Genomic DNA, 15,102 nt, shown 5'->3' with positions numbered 1-15,102 from the left:
TTCTATGGTTGTTTTTCTACTCATCAACACAAGAATGTGCCATGTGTCCACTGTTTTGCAATATTTGCTAAATGTGCATGTGTGTGTGTGTACCCAGGAGCTGCGGGTGATCCCCTGTGCCCACCGATTCCACAAGAAGTGTGTGGACCCGTGGCTACTCCAGCACCACACCTGCCCACACTGCAGACACAACATTATAGGTGAGTGAGAAACCTTGACTGTCCATACTCACATTGCATGGCATAACAACAAAATGGTATTTCTGCAGTAACCAGTTCCCATCCCTAGTCACATGCTGTAAACATATGCTCTTATTTTATATGTGCACTTGGCTAGGGGAATCACCAGAGGCCTCAGACGTCATGGTCTATTGGGATTTTTAAAACATTTAACTAGTGTGTGTAGTCTGTATGCAATTATTTTAGTTTATTTCATTTTTGTGTTTGATGCCCATAGAGCAAAAGAAGGGAAGCGGCGGGCCAGTGTGTATGGATCCTGGGAACCCAGTACACAGCCGGCAGCAGAGGGTGGTGCTGCCAGTCCACTACCCAGGCCGCGTGCACCGCGCTGGCCAGGTGACCGCCTACCCGACCCGCACCAGCATGGACCCGCACGGGAACCCCATCACGGTGCTGACGGTGGACCAACACCCCGAGCAGGGCCTCTACCCGGGCCAGTCGTCGGCCTTCCTGCGTGGCTATCCCACGCTGCACCTGGAGCACACACTGGGGCCGCACCACTGCGCCGCCATGGAGCACCGGGCAACCGCCGCTGCCGCCGGATACCCGCAGTCGCACAGCAGCGGCTTCAAGCGCTCCAAATTCCACGGGCGCAATTTCTCGCGTGCGCCCTGCTTTTCGCAGTACGAGACCATGTACCAGCACTACTACTTCCAGGGCCTGACCTTCCCGCAGACTGATGCCCACGGGCAGCCTACAGGGGGCGCCGCGGGGCCACTGGGCCCCCACAAGGGCCAAAGCCGGGCCTTCCAGCAGGGACTCCTTTACCCAACAGTGGTCCACATGGCCCCTACGTCCGGCTCGCGGCTGGGCGACGTCGGCCTCGGGCCCGGGGGCGGGGGTGGTGGTAGCAGCAGTTCTGGGCTGAGCTGTTACCACGGCCACCGGTCGGTGTGCAGCGGCTACTTGGCCGACTGCCCGGGCAGCGACAGCAGCAGCAGCAGCAGCTCGTCGGCGCAGTGCCACTGCTCGTCCAGCGACTCCATGCTGGACTGCACCGAGGTCAGCAACCAGGGCGTCTACGGCAGCTGTTCTACCTTCCGCAGCTCGCTGAGCAGCGACTATGACCCCTACGTCTACCGCAGCCGCAGCCCCTGCCGGGGGTCCGCCGGGGGCGAGGTGGCGGCAGCAGGCACGGGAAGCGGGCCGGGTTTGGGCTCTGGTCCCAGCGCTGGTGCCGCCGGGCGTCCTTCCTCTACCTCGGGGGCCGTGGTGGGTTCGGCCGAGGACTGCCCCCCTTCCCCTGGGGGGCTGGACTGCATGCAGCTGACGTCCCCGCCACCAGCGCCCCCGCCTGCCCCCTGCTACTCCCCTGGAGACCAGCAGCACCAGCACCAGCACCAGCACCAGCAGCACCAGCATCAGCAGCTCCTCTCCACATGCGGGAAGGAGTCTCTGTGCAGCGGCCGCCCTCTGCTCCTGGAGCCCAGGGATGGCAGCAGCGCCACTGGCCCCGGCAGCACCAGCTCAACCTCAGCTGCCGCCACCAGCGCACCCTTGCAGCACCAGCACCAGCACCGGGAGGCCTCGTACGGGGCCGGCATGGGCCGCCACAGGCTCCCGGTGGAGGAGGAGGACGAGGAGGAGATGGAGGAGGAGGAGGAGAGCGGGGACGGGGGTTGCAGCTGCTGCCTGGAGACCCTGCCGCTCCACCCGGGGCTGGAGGCAGGGAGGCCCCGCGACGCTCCCGGCATGGCCCCTATGAACTTGCGCGGGCCGGGAGTGTCCGTCTCGGACCCCCTGGCAGGAAGTGGCGGTAGTGGCGGGGACCGTGGAGGGTACGACAGCCTGCCATGCTGCTTCTACCAGGAGCTGGCCATGCAGCGCGGCTCCAGTGGACGCAGTAATGGCGGCGGTGCAGGTGGTAGAAGCGGCGTAGGCTGTTACTCGGAGGACTACGCCGTGAGCGTCCAGTACTCGCAGGCGGACGCTGCCAGTGCGCAGGGCGTCCGCGAGCCCAGCCGCCGGATCCCCATCATCACCGGGGACGCGGACGGCGAGCTGGGACTCGAGGGACCCGACTCAGAGTCACGGGCGTCCCTGCTGCGCTCGTGCCGCATCGCCCAGGCCCACGAAGAGGAGGAGGAGGAAGAGGAGGTGGGGCGGACTAGTGAGCCCGCCAGGGCCCTCTTCCCTCCCTCGGGACCTTATCCACGGAACAGAGTGGCGGCGAGCTCGCAGGAGGCCAGGTTGGAGGCGCGGGCCCTCTTCCCCGCCGCCAGGGCCTCAAACTGCTCCAGCGCCGCTAGCATCGCCTGCACAGCCACTGACGAGGCCTGTGGGGTATGAGACTGACACACTACCCCAACCCTAACCCCCGACCCCAACCACAGTGGCCTCTTGCATCCAACCACCTCTCTTAAACTTCTTCTGCAGTTGCCTTGTTAAACCTTCACTGAATGTCTACATCAGAAACTGTGTGAGTTTCTACTGAGGTTTTCTCTTAATGATCTTTGTTTTTTTTTCTCCACTTTCTATTTTCTTTCTCTTGATGTCTCTCATCATCTTGCCTCACTCTTTCCCATTGGACTCCATTTGATTCCTGTGGCCTTCTGCAAAAGTTAACATTTGGGATATAATGAAATGCTAGTATATGAGACCGAGAGTAAACAAATGGCTGCACCAGAATCATCAGAAACCAATATGAAGCATATCTGTTCGAGGGCACTGGCAAGGATCTATTCCAAAGCCATCTCCCATCTGATGAACTGTGTGTCAGGTGCAACAGCAGGACCATATCTTCATTCATTCATGCATTCATCCATGCACTCATTTATTTGTGTGCTCATTCATTCATCCACACAACTCAAGGTCTCTGCTTTTACACACTAGTGCCCCCACACACACCAATTGTTTTGCAAATTTTAAACATTTCATTATTTTCTTTCTTTGTTTTTACCAGTTTGCCAAGGTTTTACACATCATAATGCCAGTAGTCTTAGTTATTTTTACATGCTGTATCTTACATGCACTCACTCAATGGTGCGTGTTTACGTAAATGATCTGCAGTGCATTGTGGGAAGGAATCAGTCATCCCAAAGCTTATCATGCTGCAGTTCAGAGTTTTTTTTTTTTTTTTTTTTAAATGATGCTGTTTTACAGAACTAGTATCAGTGCAGTGTTGAAGCTAAGCGGATGAATGGTGGTGTCTGATTGAGGACTTCCACTGCTCCCTATCCAACTTTCTCAGGGCTTCTTTGGAATAGTGATAATAAAACACAGACCAAGACAAAGGTTACATTTATTTTCTAACAAATCTACCAGTGATTCAAAGAGGGTCTGTTTTAGGCTGTCTATAGGGTATAGCACCAAAGTATAGGTTTGTGTGTGTGAGTGTGAGAGAGAGAGAATGTGTTAATGGGCTGGGATTATTTCCACTCAAGACTGCTTTACCTCTACTTCTGAGAATGATTTTCATAATTTCATACCACCTCTGTGTGTGTGTGTGTGTGTGTGTGTGTGTTGTTTCAGTGATAGTACAGCTCTCATGCGTGTCTTTTTACTAGGCCAAAGCAGAAACTCGTTTGGGAACCATTAGGATGTGGGGGGTTTCTGAAGCAAACTAATTCAAAGCAGCATCCTTGTTTTAAGCTTTTCACAAACACATACATAAACACTCTTTCATTCAGTCACTCTCTCTCTCTCTCTCTCTCTTCTCTTGCCATGTCTTCTTTTCTTTTCTCTCACTCACACATGTTAAACACAAGCTCACATCATCCACACAGCGATCTCCTCATGCCTTTTTCTGTGTACACAGAGGTTTTTATATTGTTTCTATGAAATGTACCCATCAAGCTCACAACTGGCGGCCGTGAGGAAGAGAACTGTTTTTTGGTTTTTGATTATTTATGTACCCGCTAGCCGCCGATTCTGGCACGGAATCGGTCCAGATCTGGCTCGGAGTCTGGTGAACAGCCAGGTCCTGGCCGGCTGCAGGCCGAACCAGAACGTGCTACTGTCTAGGATGCTGAAACTGTAACCTGGTGCCGTAATTCATGGCCAAGAATCTAATCTTGCCTTGCATAGAGATATGTACTGCAAATGTAACATTTTGGGGTACCTGAGTCACTATTTAATTTTTTTGTATTGTTTGTAGCACTTAAGAAGATTGTATAAAAGACAAATGTGTACAAAAAATAATATTTTTTAATTTTTTAAAAATATAATTATTTTCTCCATCATTACCATTTTACAAATGTTTTAAAAAAAGAAAAAAGGCTAGAAATCAATCTGTGTATATTTCAGTATCTGTATAGCAGCGCATTTCATGAATGGAAATATGTTCTCTGAATATTTATTTACTAATATATTTATCTTTAAGCCATGTCTTATGTTCAGAGTGTATGAAAGGTTTGGATTTTTTTTTTTTTATTATTGCTTTGGTTTTTGAGATCACTAACGTGAGACTTTTGTAAATACATGGTAATTGCACACAAAACAATTAAATATTCTCTGACCAAAAACTGATTTTAAAAAATTTAGTACCATACAGTTTTGTAACAAAGTGTACAAAGATCTGAAAAATATATGGTTTTATTCAAGTAAATGAATGTTGTTGACTCTTGCTTTTAAACTTGTGTTTGTTGTTCAAATGTGCCAGTCATTGTTCAGAACATGAATAACTGATGCTTTATAACCACATCAGAACAAATACTGTCCATAGATTTTGCAACTGGATTGATCAAGACACAACATTCAAAATTAATATAAAACTCCTCACATAATTTATTTGATGTAGTCACAAAATGTGTTTCCCAACCAACTCTTGACTGCCGTGCTTTTGCCGTCCTTAAATGCCGTGGGGGAAAATGCAAGGCCGTTTCTCTTACACAAACCAGACAGGACAGCGAAGTCTTGGCACAGCAGGCTCGCCTTTCAAAACTCCCTTTTGCAACATCACAGAGCAATAAATACAGTGTCCTTTTCTCCCCCAACATCACTCTTCGAGTAAAAATAACAAGACAATATTTCAGCAACCCAGTCACAAAACAGATGTGTATCACTTGTGCCCTCCTCTTGGGAAAGAGCACAACGTTAGCTCAATAATAGTGAAACATTTGCACAACATCCACGGAGGCCTGTGTTCTGTGGCTCCCACCTCATCACTTTTTCTGTTGTTTTCTGCTGTTTTCTTATTGTAGTTTTGCCAGTTATAGCTTGAAGCCCGAATGAATAGCCACCACCCCACCAGTCAAGTTGAAGTATTGCACTTGGAGAAAGCCAGCATCCTCAATCATGCCTTTAAAAGTTTCCTAGAGAGAGTGGCACAGGCAACCTTATTATTTGTGTGATGCAAGAGCCGTTATTGAAATTCCAAAACAAAATTTGGAAACAAAAACATCTAACTTCCGAACGCTCTGTTCCCCAAGACACAAAACACTTTCATTCTGATTACTGGTTGTGGACAAAAACTCTTTGTTATACATCTATAACTACATCATCTGTGTCCCAGATTAGCACTACGGGAAAGGATCCTTCATCATGAGAGCGGATACCGCAACAAGAAGAGTGTGGGCATGCTGAATGAGATTACAGCGGTAGTTAGAGGCCTATATTTACCTGATCCGGGAACTTGCGGATGCTCTCAACCAGGTACTGGTAGGACTTCCAGTCACCCGCAATGACCTCGCCCATGACTGGAATCAGTTGGAAACTGTAGGCGTCATACAGCCTACAGAGGAGAAGAATATCTACATAAGCAAAGCAATAAAAACATGTAGACAATAGCTGCAACGCTTGGAGTTACACCCTATTAATTTCCTAACTTCACAAAAACAAAAGATGAGAAGGCTTAAAGAAAAGACCGCAGGGCCTAGGCTTATACATGAGTTAACGATCCTGTAACCAAAAATGTACAACCACATTCCTTTAAGGGGCAGTTCAGGTTGTTTTTATTAATTTGATTAAATTTGTGGACAAGAAAAATGGTACAAATGTTCAGTCATAGACAAACAAAATGCCCTGCATTTCTGGGGACATCCTTGCCTTGTATTCCATGAAATAAAATATAACCCGAGTTTCACTAGGAAGTTTAGAAAAAGGAATAGCACATACAGTATGTAGAGTCCCTGAGAAGTTTAGAAATTATGATTTTTGACTAACTGTCCTTCAAACTTTGTCAAACTTTTAAAGAATTGTTTATTACAGTGCATGAAAATGCACTGTACTGTTCTTCCTAGGCTTCTTCTTATTCTAACGCGTTTAATGCAGCTTCAACCGTTTAACGTAGAAACTTCATTCAAACTATGTTACGTAGGTCTTACTTAGGACATGGGTGCTATGTATTTTTCAGCTTTGTAACTTTTATACTTTTTAAACTATTAATTAAAAACTGTTCAAAATTTCCCCATAGACTTAACATGGGCTGATGACATCACAATAGAGCCGTTAAGCAATTAGAATCCTATGGCAGGTGTTCGGGCCACCTGGACCAACTGCCAGTCTCAGGCTTTAAGCATACAAACTGGCCCTATTAAGACTACACATCCTGTTCAACTGCTTCCTCTGCCAAAAACTGTTTCAAAATAAAAGTCCTCACTATAATATTTCACTATTTAACCATTTAAACTACTGAACTTTTTAACTGTTCAGCCATTGTAACTGTTACTTGTCATCAACTATGACTCCTACCCACTGTAGCTAGTTAGCTAAGTTAGCTAAGTAGCATGGTTAGCATAGTTAGCATGCTAATTAGCATTTTTAGCAAAACTGCTTAAAATGATTAGCTAAGTTAGCTAAGTCACATGGTTAGCATAGTTAGCATGCTAGCATGCTAGTTAGCATTTTTAGCAAAACTGCTTAAAATGATTAGCTAAGTTAGCTAAGTCACATGGTTAGCATAGTTAGCATGCTAGCATGCTAGTTAGCATTTTTAGCAAAACTGCTAAAAATGATTAGCTAAGTTAGCTAAGTCACATGGTTAGCATAGTTAGCATGCTAGCATGTTAGCATGCTAGTTAACATTTTAAGCAAAACTGCTTAAAATGATTAGCTAAGTTAGCTAAGTAACATGGTTAGCATAGTCAGCATGTTAGCATGCTAGTTAGCATTTTTTGCAAAACTGCTTAAAATGATGAGCTAAGTTAGCTAAGTCACATGGTTAGCATGCTAGTTAGCATTTTTAACAAAACTGCTTAAAATGATGAGCTAAGTCAGCTAAGTAACATGGTTAACATACTTAGCATTTTAACATTGTTAGCATGCTGGTTAACATTATTATCTTTGTTAACATAGTTAGCATAACTACTAGCAAACATTAGAGCCATTCCAAGTGTCAGTTATCGTCAACTATCTACCTAAATAATTTAACCATTTAAAGTATCCACTTATTTAACCGTTCAATCATTCCACCTATATTAAACCTTATCTACCAAGTAAATCATTTACCTATATAAACTATCCACCTATTTAACTGTTCAGTCATTCCAACTATATTAAACCTCATCTACCTAGCAACCAATATAGTTTGTTTTTACTCTGTATGATATTTGACATCATATTGTTTGCATTTTCATGCACTGTATTTCCTTCAGGAAATGCTTTTCTAGTTGTATTTGTTAGCAAATAAATGTTTATGTGATTATTAACTTGTGAATGGCAGTGTGTACCATTGCCCAAGACAGCTTAAAGTGCAACTAACACCTTGCTTATGCGCTTAGTTTTCTTGAGCCGAAGACAAAAATAACAAAATGTTGATAATTTCTCACCTGGACAGTAGAGGATTGGAAACTTTGCTAAACTCCAGACACATGAATCTGCCGCCCGGTTTCAGCACACGCAGAGCCTCCTCCAGGGCCTGGTCAGGAGACAGGCAGAAATACACCCAGTCATACACATCATCAGCATCTTATTCAGTATCACACCCCACTATACACACACAGGGGTGTAAAGGGAGGGGGGGGGGGGGGGGGCCTTCGGGCCCCATCAGCATCTTATTCAGTATCACACACACACACAGGCAGAAACACACACCACCATACATACCATTACACCATCTTATTTCAGTATCACACAGAAAAAGCTCAAATTATTCTGCTAGTGCATCTAGGTATTTTTGGCGAGTGTAGAGCTCCCTCTAGAGTCGTAATGTATTTATATGTTACTCTGCTTTGGTAAATAGCAAACTTCTTGCGACTTACACAATGCAAATGCTTTTGTTGTGGTGGTGAAGAATTAACAACAGGCAAAAATTATCTCCAAAGAGCTATATCTACTGACAAGGTAATGTGGTGACCTTCTCAAAGTAAACGGTAACACTGAAGCAAGAGGCAACATTGAGATTTTTGGTGGAAAAGATCAGGCAGTCTGCCGAGAGACCTGCCCCAATGGTCATCATTGGACCATTAAACCACACAATGATCCAAAACATACAGCCAAACAATGCAAGAAATGGTTAACTGAGAACAATATCAACATTTTAGAGTGGCAGAGCCAGAGTCCAGACCTCAATCCATCAAAAAAGTGAGCACAAGGCCAGAGTTATGGCAAATAATCGTTCCTGACTGAACCCGGATTGCTGTTAAAAAGGTGTGGTCTAGAATCATTGTGGAGACATGGAGAGGCTTGGTAGATGTTGTAAGAACCATTTTGAGAGTTGTGAATGAAAATAAAGATGTTTCCACTGATTATTTAAAAAGGGTATGAATAATTTTGGACTTGCCATTTTTCATAAAACTTAAAAAAGATAAAAATGCTTATTTTTTAGATTCTATGTTTCTACCACATTGTCTTACAACCTTTTGGCATGTGGCAGTGTCATTTTCAGTCAGAACAAACAAATTGGTCAAGAGAAAATCAACATTACATCAATATTTACCAGGGGTATGAATAATTTTGTTCTTAACTGTATGTGTGGAGAGCATTCACTCGCCATCATTATCGGAGGTGGCGTTTAGAGGCTTTTGCACCTGAACTCATCAAATATATATACATGATATAAAAAGTAGTCATTTTATTGCAGGTCTCATATAACTATATAAACTTCTCTGAAGTACCCGAGAGTTATGACTTCTGAAGAGCATAGACATGGCATTTACCTGTTCAATGTGAGTGACATTGCGGATGCCAAAAGCTATTGTGTAAACGTCAAACTGGTCATCCGCGAAAGGAAGTTCCTCTGCATCCCCCACAACCCACGATAAGCCTGTAAAACAGACAAGCAACAACATCACTTCCATTACTTGGATAACAATAATAATAATAATAATAATAATAATAATAATAATAATATACAGTATAATAATAATATAATTATTATTCTTGTTATTATTATAGCAGTTAGCAGGACTTCTCTACCTGAGCTATAGCCCATTTTCTCTGCCTTGTCCTTCCCAACCTTCAGCATCTCCTTGTTGATGTCGCACACCACGGCAGTGGACTCTACAGGCCCCTGGTCATGGCTGGGTGCGTAGTTATGGGATATGTCCTGCCAGGAGAGGGTCTGCCGTGAGCGCACTGCACGCCTCTGCTGCCTCTCCCGCTGGGTGCGAGTGTACTCAAGAAAGCGCATGGAGATGTCACCTGAGATGAGATGAGACCACAAACCGCTCAGTGCTGACAAAGCTGGGGCCCTCTTAATATGAGTTAGGTCTACTTGTCCATTACATTACATTTACTGTACCTTTATTCATTTAGCAGATGCTTTATTCCAAAGCAACGTACATACGTAATTTATATTACAAGGGCCACTGTCCCCAGAAGCAATTCAGGGTTAAGTGCTTTCCTCAATGGTACAACGGTGGAAGCCAGGAATTGAACCCACAACGTTTCAGGCTACTGCATGCTAGCCCAGCTCCTTAGCCACAACATACCACTGCTCCATTCAGTGAGCTCACTTCTTCAAACACTAGCAACGTACAAAGATTAAGGAGCAGAGATCGTCTCAACAATACACTTAAAATATGTGTGACAAGTACTAAAATGTTTCATGTTATCTCTTCAGTGTATTACTGAGCATGCATTAACATATGCGTGCATCCATCCACACAACACATTCTCGTCGAAAAAACTGTTTGCAAGGAGTGCTGCTAGGGTGTACATCAGGGTATAACTCTGGCTTCAGTGCCCCATCAGGATCCTTAAGGCCCGCTCTGTGGATAAGCTTACTTGAAGTCGGCAAAGCAGTTTCCTGTTTGTTGACATGGTTGTCAACAAGCACCTGAAGAGCTGAAGTGCCTTAGTTGTACCAAAACGTAAGAAATACAACGTACGCGAGTCTTAATGTCCGTGGGCGGTTCTAAGGCTTGAAGTCATTATAAAAGCGATTTTAGCTTCCAACTTGTTTCTAAAAATACCAGCCTACATGCAGTGGCTGCACAAAATAAGGAAACAAGGATTTTCGGTGAGAACACATTTTGGTAGCCTGGAAACCCAGAGTTCTCGCGAGAGCACAATGGAATTGGCTCTGCGAGACACTCTGGCAATGAGCAATGATGCACGTTACTTTTAGCCCTTGCATCCCGGGGAACCAATAAAATCGGCGTATCTGATATAGGCGGGCCAGAGGCGAGCTGAACTGGTGACGACAGCGCTGCAACATTGGAGGTCAGTAAACATTGGTCGTAGTGTTATCTAATTGCGTCGAAGTCTGGAATTATTCAGAGTAAACATTGATCTAGTGTTATTCAATTGCGTGCACTGACATTTTCAAATGCAGGCTTGGTGCCGCCCCTCGAGTTAGGCCATTACATTGTTTGTGACCAGACCCTTAAAGGTGCTCTAAGCGATGCTGGGTAACGTCACTTCTGTTGACTTTCAAACAAAACAGAGCTAGCTCGCTACTTCCTCCCCCTCCCTCCCGTGCTGCTGACGTGCAATTAAAACTCTCCTAAACGCGCATCTCGTCTGTGATTTGCTAGAACAGTTTGTTATGTTTTTATGGGCTAGGTTTGCCCAGGTTGTTTTTGTTGCCATTTTTGGAGCCTGGGCTGTCCACAGAGATCATGTTTTTTTTACAGTGTATTCAGGACACAGACAGCTAGCGGTTGGTTAGGTGATGTTTGCAGTAAGTGACATAAAATGTTTTAGCCTAAAAAACGTGCGGCATCGCTTAGAACACCTTTAATATTTCTAGATTACCAGGGTCTGGATTTTCCAGGCTAACGCTTTGGTACAAGCACTCCTCTTCAGGTGCTTGTTAACAGCAATGTCAACGAACAGGACACTGGTTTGCCGACTTCAAGTAAACTAGTGCACACAGAGCCCATATTTCAGCACTCAAGAACAGTTTTTTTTTTTTTTTTGTTAAATAAAATTAGAGATGCACCGATATGGAATTTTAGGGCCGATAACGATAACCGATATTTATCGGTTTGTTGTGGCTGATACCGATACGATAACCGATAATATTACTCTTGAAAAAAAAATTTAAAAAGTGATTTGGGGAAAGCATTTAATAAGCATAATTTTATTGCAGTAATTTTACCTACCACCAAATGATGGACAGAACTCATAATAGTCCTCAATAGTATGGCAGTCAACAACATATCAGTAGCCTAGCCCTACAGTATGTGTGGCTCCTTTAAGTAAACCTGACGTCAGTAAATTGCGAGTGAGTGGCTAGAGAGTTTGAATCGTTTTCATTTAGGACTAAACGCTCATAAACGGCTCAGCTTGGAATAAGCTTCAGTATAGCGACCAAATCAGAGTTTGTGAGGGAAACTTAGGTTTAGTTTCAACTGCGGGTAACTGAATAAAGCTGCAACTCCTCAGACTGTATCTTATGTCCGTCTACTCTGTTGCGCACAACCTGCTGCAGCAGAAATGAAAGGCGTTAGCCCCGAAGGTTTTAATAACTTATTATGATGACCGGTCTGGAACTGAAGCACGAATGGTTAGCATATTTCTAGGTAATAATACAAAACCCAAGCTAAAGTAATGCAAATATAATACTAAAACACAACTTAGAACTAGGCCTACTTATGTACTCGTCCCATAACGAGTTTGTTTATTTGTTTCCCCGACCAGCGCGGTAAAGTGCAAACACCCCAGCACAAGACGGCTCTAGATAGGGCTGAGCTCCGCTCTGGTAAGGTTAAATGGCGGATCATTCACGAGAGGATTTTGAGATGCACAGATTCCCAAATGAACGCATATCCACAGATTTTGTTAGAGTGGTGAAATACATTCACACCGCTGACATTATATTGAGGAAAAAGTATAGCCAAACAAGCTCAAGTAGCTCAGTGTAGCCAGACGGACCTTACGTAGGCCTAAATTAGGACTTTAAAAAATATTGGCGGAAATTATCGGCCAGAATTCTGTTATCGGACCGATAATAATATTTTCATTTTTTCACTTATCGGCTAATAATATATCGTCCGCCGATATATCGTGCATCCCTAAATAAAATACATAATAAGTGCATCTTAATCTTCTTGTCAGACACAGTTCATACCGACACCCATTTTTTTTTTTTTTTACCAAGCTGAAAAACAAAGTCCATTCTCTTGTACACAGGAACACCACTTATACCTATTTCACACAGTCTATGGCTCATACCTGTACCACCTGCTGTGTCGAGCAGGCGTGCGCCTGGCAACGGGTTCATGATGTGGAGCAGCATGTCCTTCCATAGCCGATGGATGCCCAGGCTCATGGCGTCGTTCATTACGTCATACTTCTCAGCCACACTCTCAAACACCTTATACACTGACATGAGGAACAGAGAAAACACAATCACACAAAAATAATTCTGAAAATTCTGAAAAAGTAAAAAATTAAGGTGGTGGTGATATTCAATTTAACATTGCTTTATTGGCATGACTGTATAACTGTTACAGTAGGTATTGTACAGTGTTGCCAAACACAAAAATAAAACAGCATACAACTTGTACATTAACACTGACTATTCACTTAATGGGTTAAGTGTAACTAGCAAGAGCAGGCCTAGAAGTACTAAGATTCTGCAGCAGGAATCTAGTCTCGATAGGCTAACGTTAAACAATTTGCAGATAAATAAATTAGCCTAACAGGGGGCGACACAGTCAAACCAAAACAGCTCACATCAAAAACTCATTGTCGGCACTTGTCAGTCCTTTGGTGTGCCGCTTAACTGTTACTGCCATTACTCCCATTAAATGTGAATTTCGAAATTTGGCCATCATTAGCGTTTGTGTTAACTGGCTGCAAAATGGCTATTGTTCAGACTTCTCCGATGTGGAGGATAGTCTTACCAGGATTTTTATGATTCGTGAAGGTTAGACTAACCTTGAAATGGATCACATTTTTATGTCCAAGCCCATCAGACTGTCTAACATTACTGCTTCCAATGGGAAGGTTATCAGGGCAATGTGCAACTTACCTCTCTCGGCTTTCTCCCCCTCTGGTACCGTCTCGAAGCCGAAATGTGTACTTTTCTCCTCGAAATCATTACTGTAGCATCTACAGACTATGCTGTTAGAAGGATAAATCGGCTTGGTGTCTTGCTGTGTTGATAAAACGCTTACTTTACGCGTGCAATCACGGAATATCCTTCGTGCAACACACCTCACGGGGCTCGCCATCTTGCTCATTGACGGCTCTTATTTAACTCTTGCGTCATAAGTGTGCGCCCTCACATTTTTGTAGTTTTTATTGATTTTTGCTCATTTCACATTTCAGTTAAGTACATTGTTAATGATATTGCTTGCCAATATTTATTGGCACTATTTTCTATTCGTTTTAACCAATGTTTTTTGTTTTTAATTAGCTTATTGGAATAAGCTACATCCTCATCAATCGATTTTTTAACCTTGAAAATTGAGATAGGCTAAACTGTAGCCTAGGCTACCATATCTTGAATACTTTTATTTGTTATGCCTACCATTGTGGCCTACAATGTCTCTAGGTTGCTTTCATGTTGTTGGCCTTTCTGAAATAACATTACTTTGCAGGTGTAAATGCTAAGCTCATTAGTCTATTTTCCCCCCCTAAGGGCTAAACTGCTCAAAGGAAAGTTACTGGAACTCTTACCATTCATCTTTGAAGAAGCACACACACACACACACACACACACACACAAAGCCCCTAGAGATCCCTGTCACACAGTCACCAAAGGTAAAGTCCCAAGGCTTCGTGTTACGACTCTGACAATGGCAGGGAACATGGACACCAGCCTGAAAGGCCGAGGGACAGGCAGACTGGGTTCACATAATTACCATGGTTTTAAGTGGCTTCCCTGTCGGTCTGGTTCCCTTTAAGGAGTATCAGTTCTCCCAGCAATTGGCATCATTCACAGACCTTGAAATAGTGATTAAATCCTTTCTGCCACCATATCAGAATGTTCTGAATGTCACCCATGTTTTAATGAGAATAATTAACACAAATGGGATTAAATATGATCTATTAAATAACATACTATCTATGACATAGCCTACTATGTTGGTTTGATCGTCCTTATCAAAATAATTGATTGAATAAATTAAGTTTCATACAATATTTCAACAGCACATGGCCACATATTGCGTTTATTTTAATACTGAATATTTAAGAGTGAAATACAAAATCTCAAAATGTTGAATTAGAACAAGAGTTGAGCTTTTCTCATAACCTTGGGACAATCTTCCACACAATCTTAATTTATTATGAAGAACAACAAAAATGGTCCCAAGTGGTAATGAGTCAAATCTTCCAGCAGAGGGAGTAGAAGTCAAATAATTCAAATACCAACATGAATCAGTGGTGAACTATATTATGTAACAAGTTGCTCGAGGCAAAACTGTAGTCACATTGACAGCTGTCCAATTCATAAAGCTCTGAGTACTTCAAGAAATTAGTGAATGTAAATATTTCAAAATACATCGTAAGTATGCTAATATGTCATTATTACAATGTCAAGAGTATTTCAATACAGTAGCCTACATTCAAGACTCTTATAGGATGGATT

General features: G+C 43.6%; 2 protein-coding genes across 4 annotated transcripts in view; one reads left to right on the top strand and one right to left on the bottom strand.

The window, feature by feature from the left end:
* The window catches only part of znrf3 (zinc and ring finger 3), a 70,450-nt gene extending 65,665 nt beyond the window's left edge, over positions 1–4,785 (top strand). For all 3 annotated transcript variants that reach the window (XM_042100930.1, XM_042100931.1, XM_042100932.1), the window contains 2 exons: positions 98–200; positions 457–4,785. In XM_042100930.1, the coding sequence (XP_041956864.1) occupies positions 98–200; positions 457–2,528 (2,175 nt within the window). In that variant the 3' untranslated portion in view covers positions 2,529–4,785. The remainder of the gene's footprint in view (positions 1–97; positions 201–456) is intronic.
* Positions 4,757–13,762, bottom strand: coq5 (coenzyme Q5, methyltransferase). The gene is made up of 7 exons (XM_042100936.1): positions 13,540–13,762; positions 12,738–12,887; positions 9,534–9,758; positions 9,275–9,381; positions 7,946–8,034; positions 5,799–5,910; positions 4,757–5,491 (listed from the first exon to the last, which is right to left on the bottom strand). Exons 1-7 carry the CDS (start codon positions 13,748–13,750, stop codon positions 5,390–5,392), a joined length of 996 nt encoding a protein of 331 aa, XP_041956870.1. The 5' UTR covers positions 13,751–13,762; the 3' UTR covers positions 4,757–5,389.
* Positions 13,763–15,102: the final 1,340 nt, after the last annotated feature.

This window comes from Alosa sapidissima, chromosome 8 (assembly GCF_018492685.1).
Source record: "Alosa sapidissima isolate fAloSap1 chromosome 8, fAloSap1.pri, whole genome shotgun sequence".
NCBI lineage: Eukaryota > Metazoa > Chordata > Actinopteri > Clupeiformes > Clupeidae > Alosa > Alosa sapidissima.
This window is presented reverse-complemented; position numbering and strand designations above follow the sequence as displayed.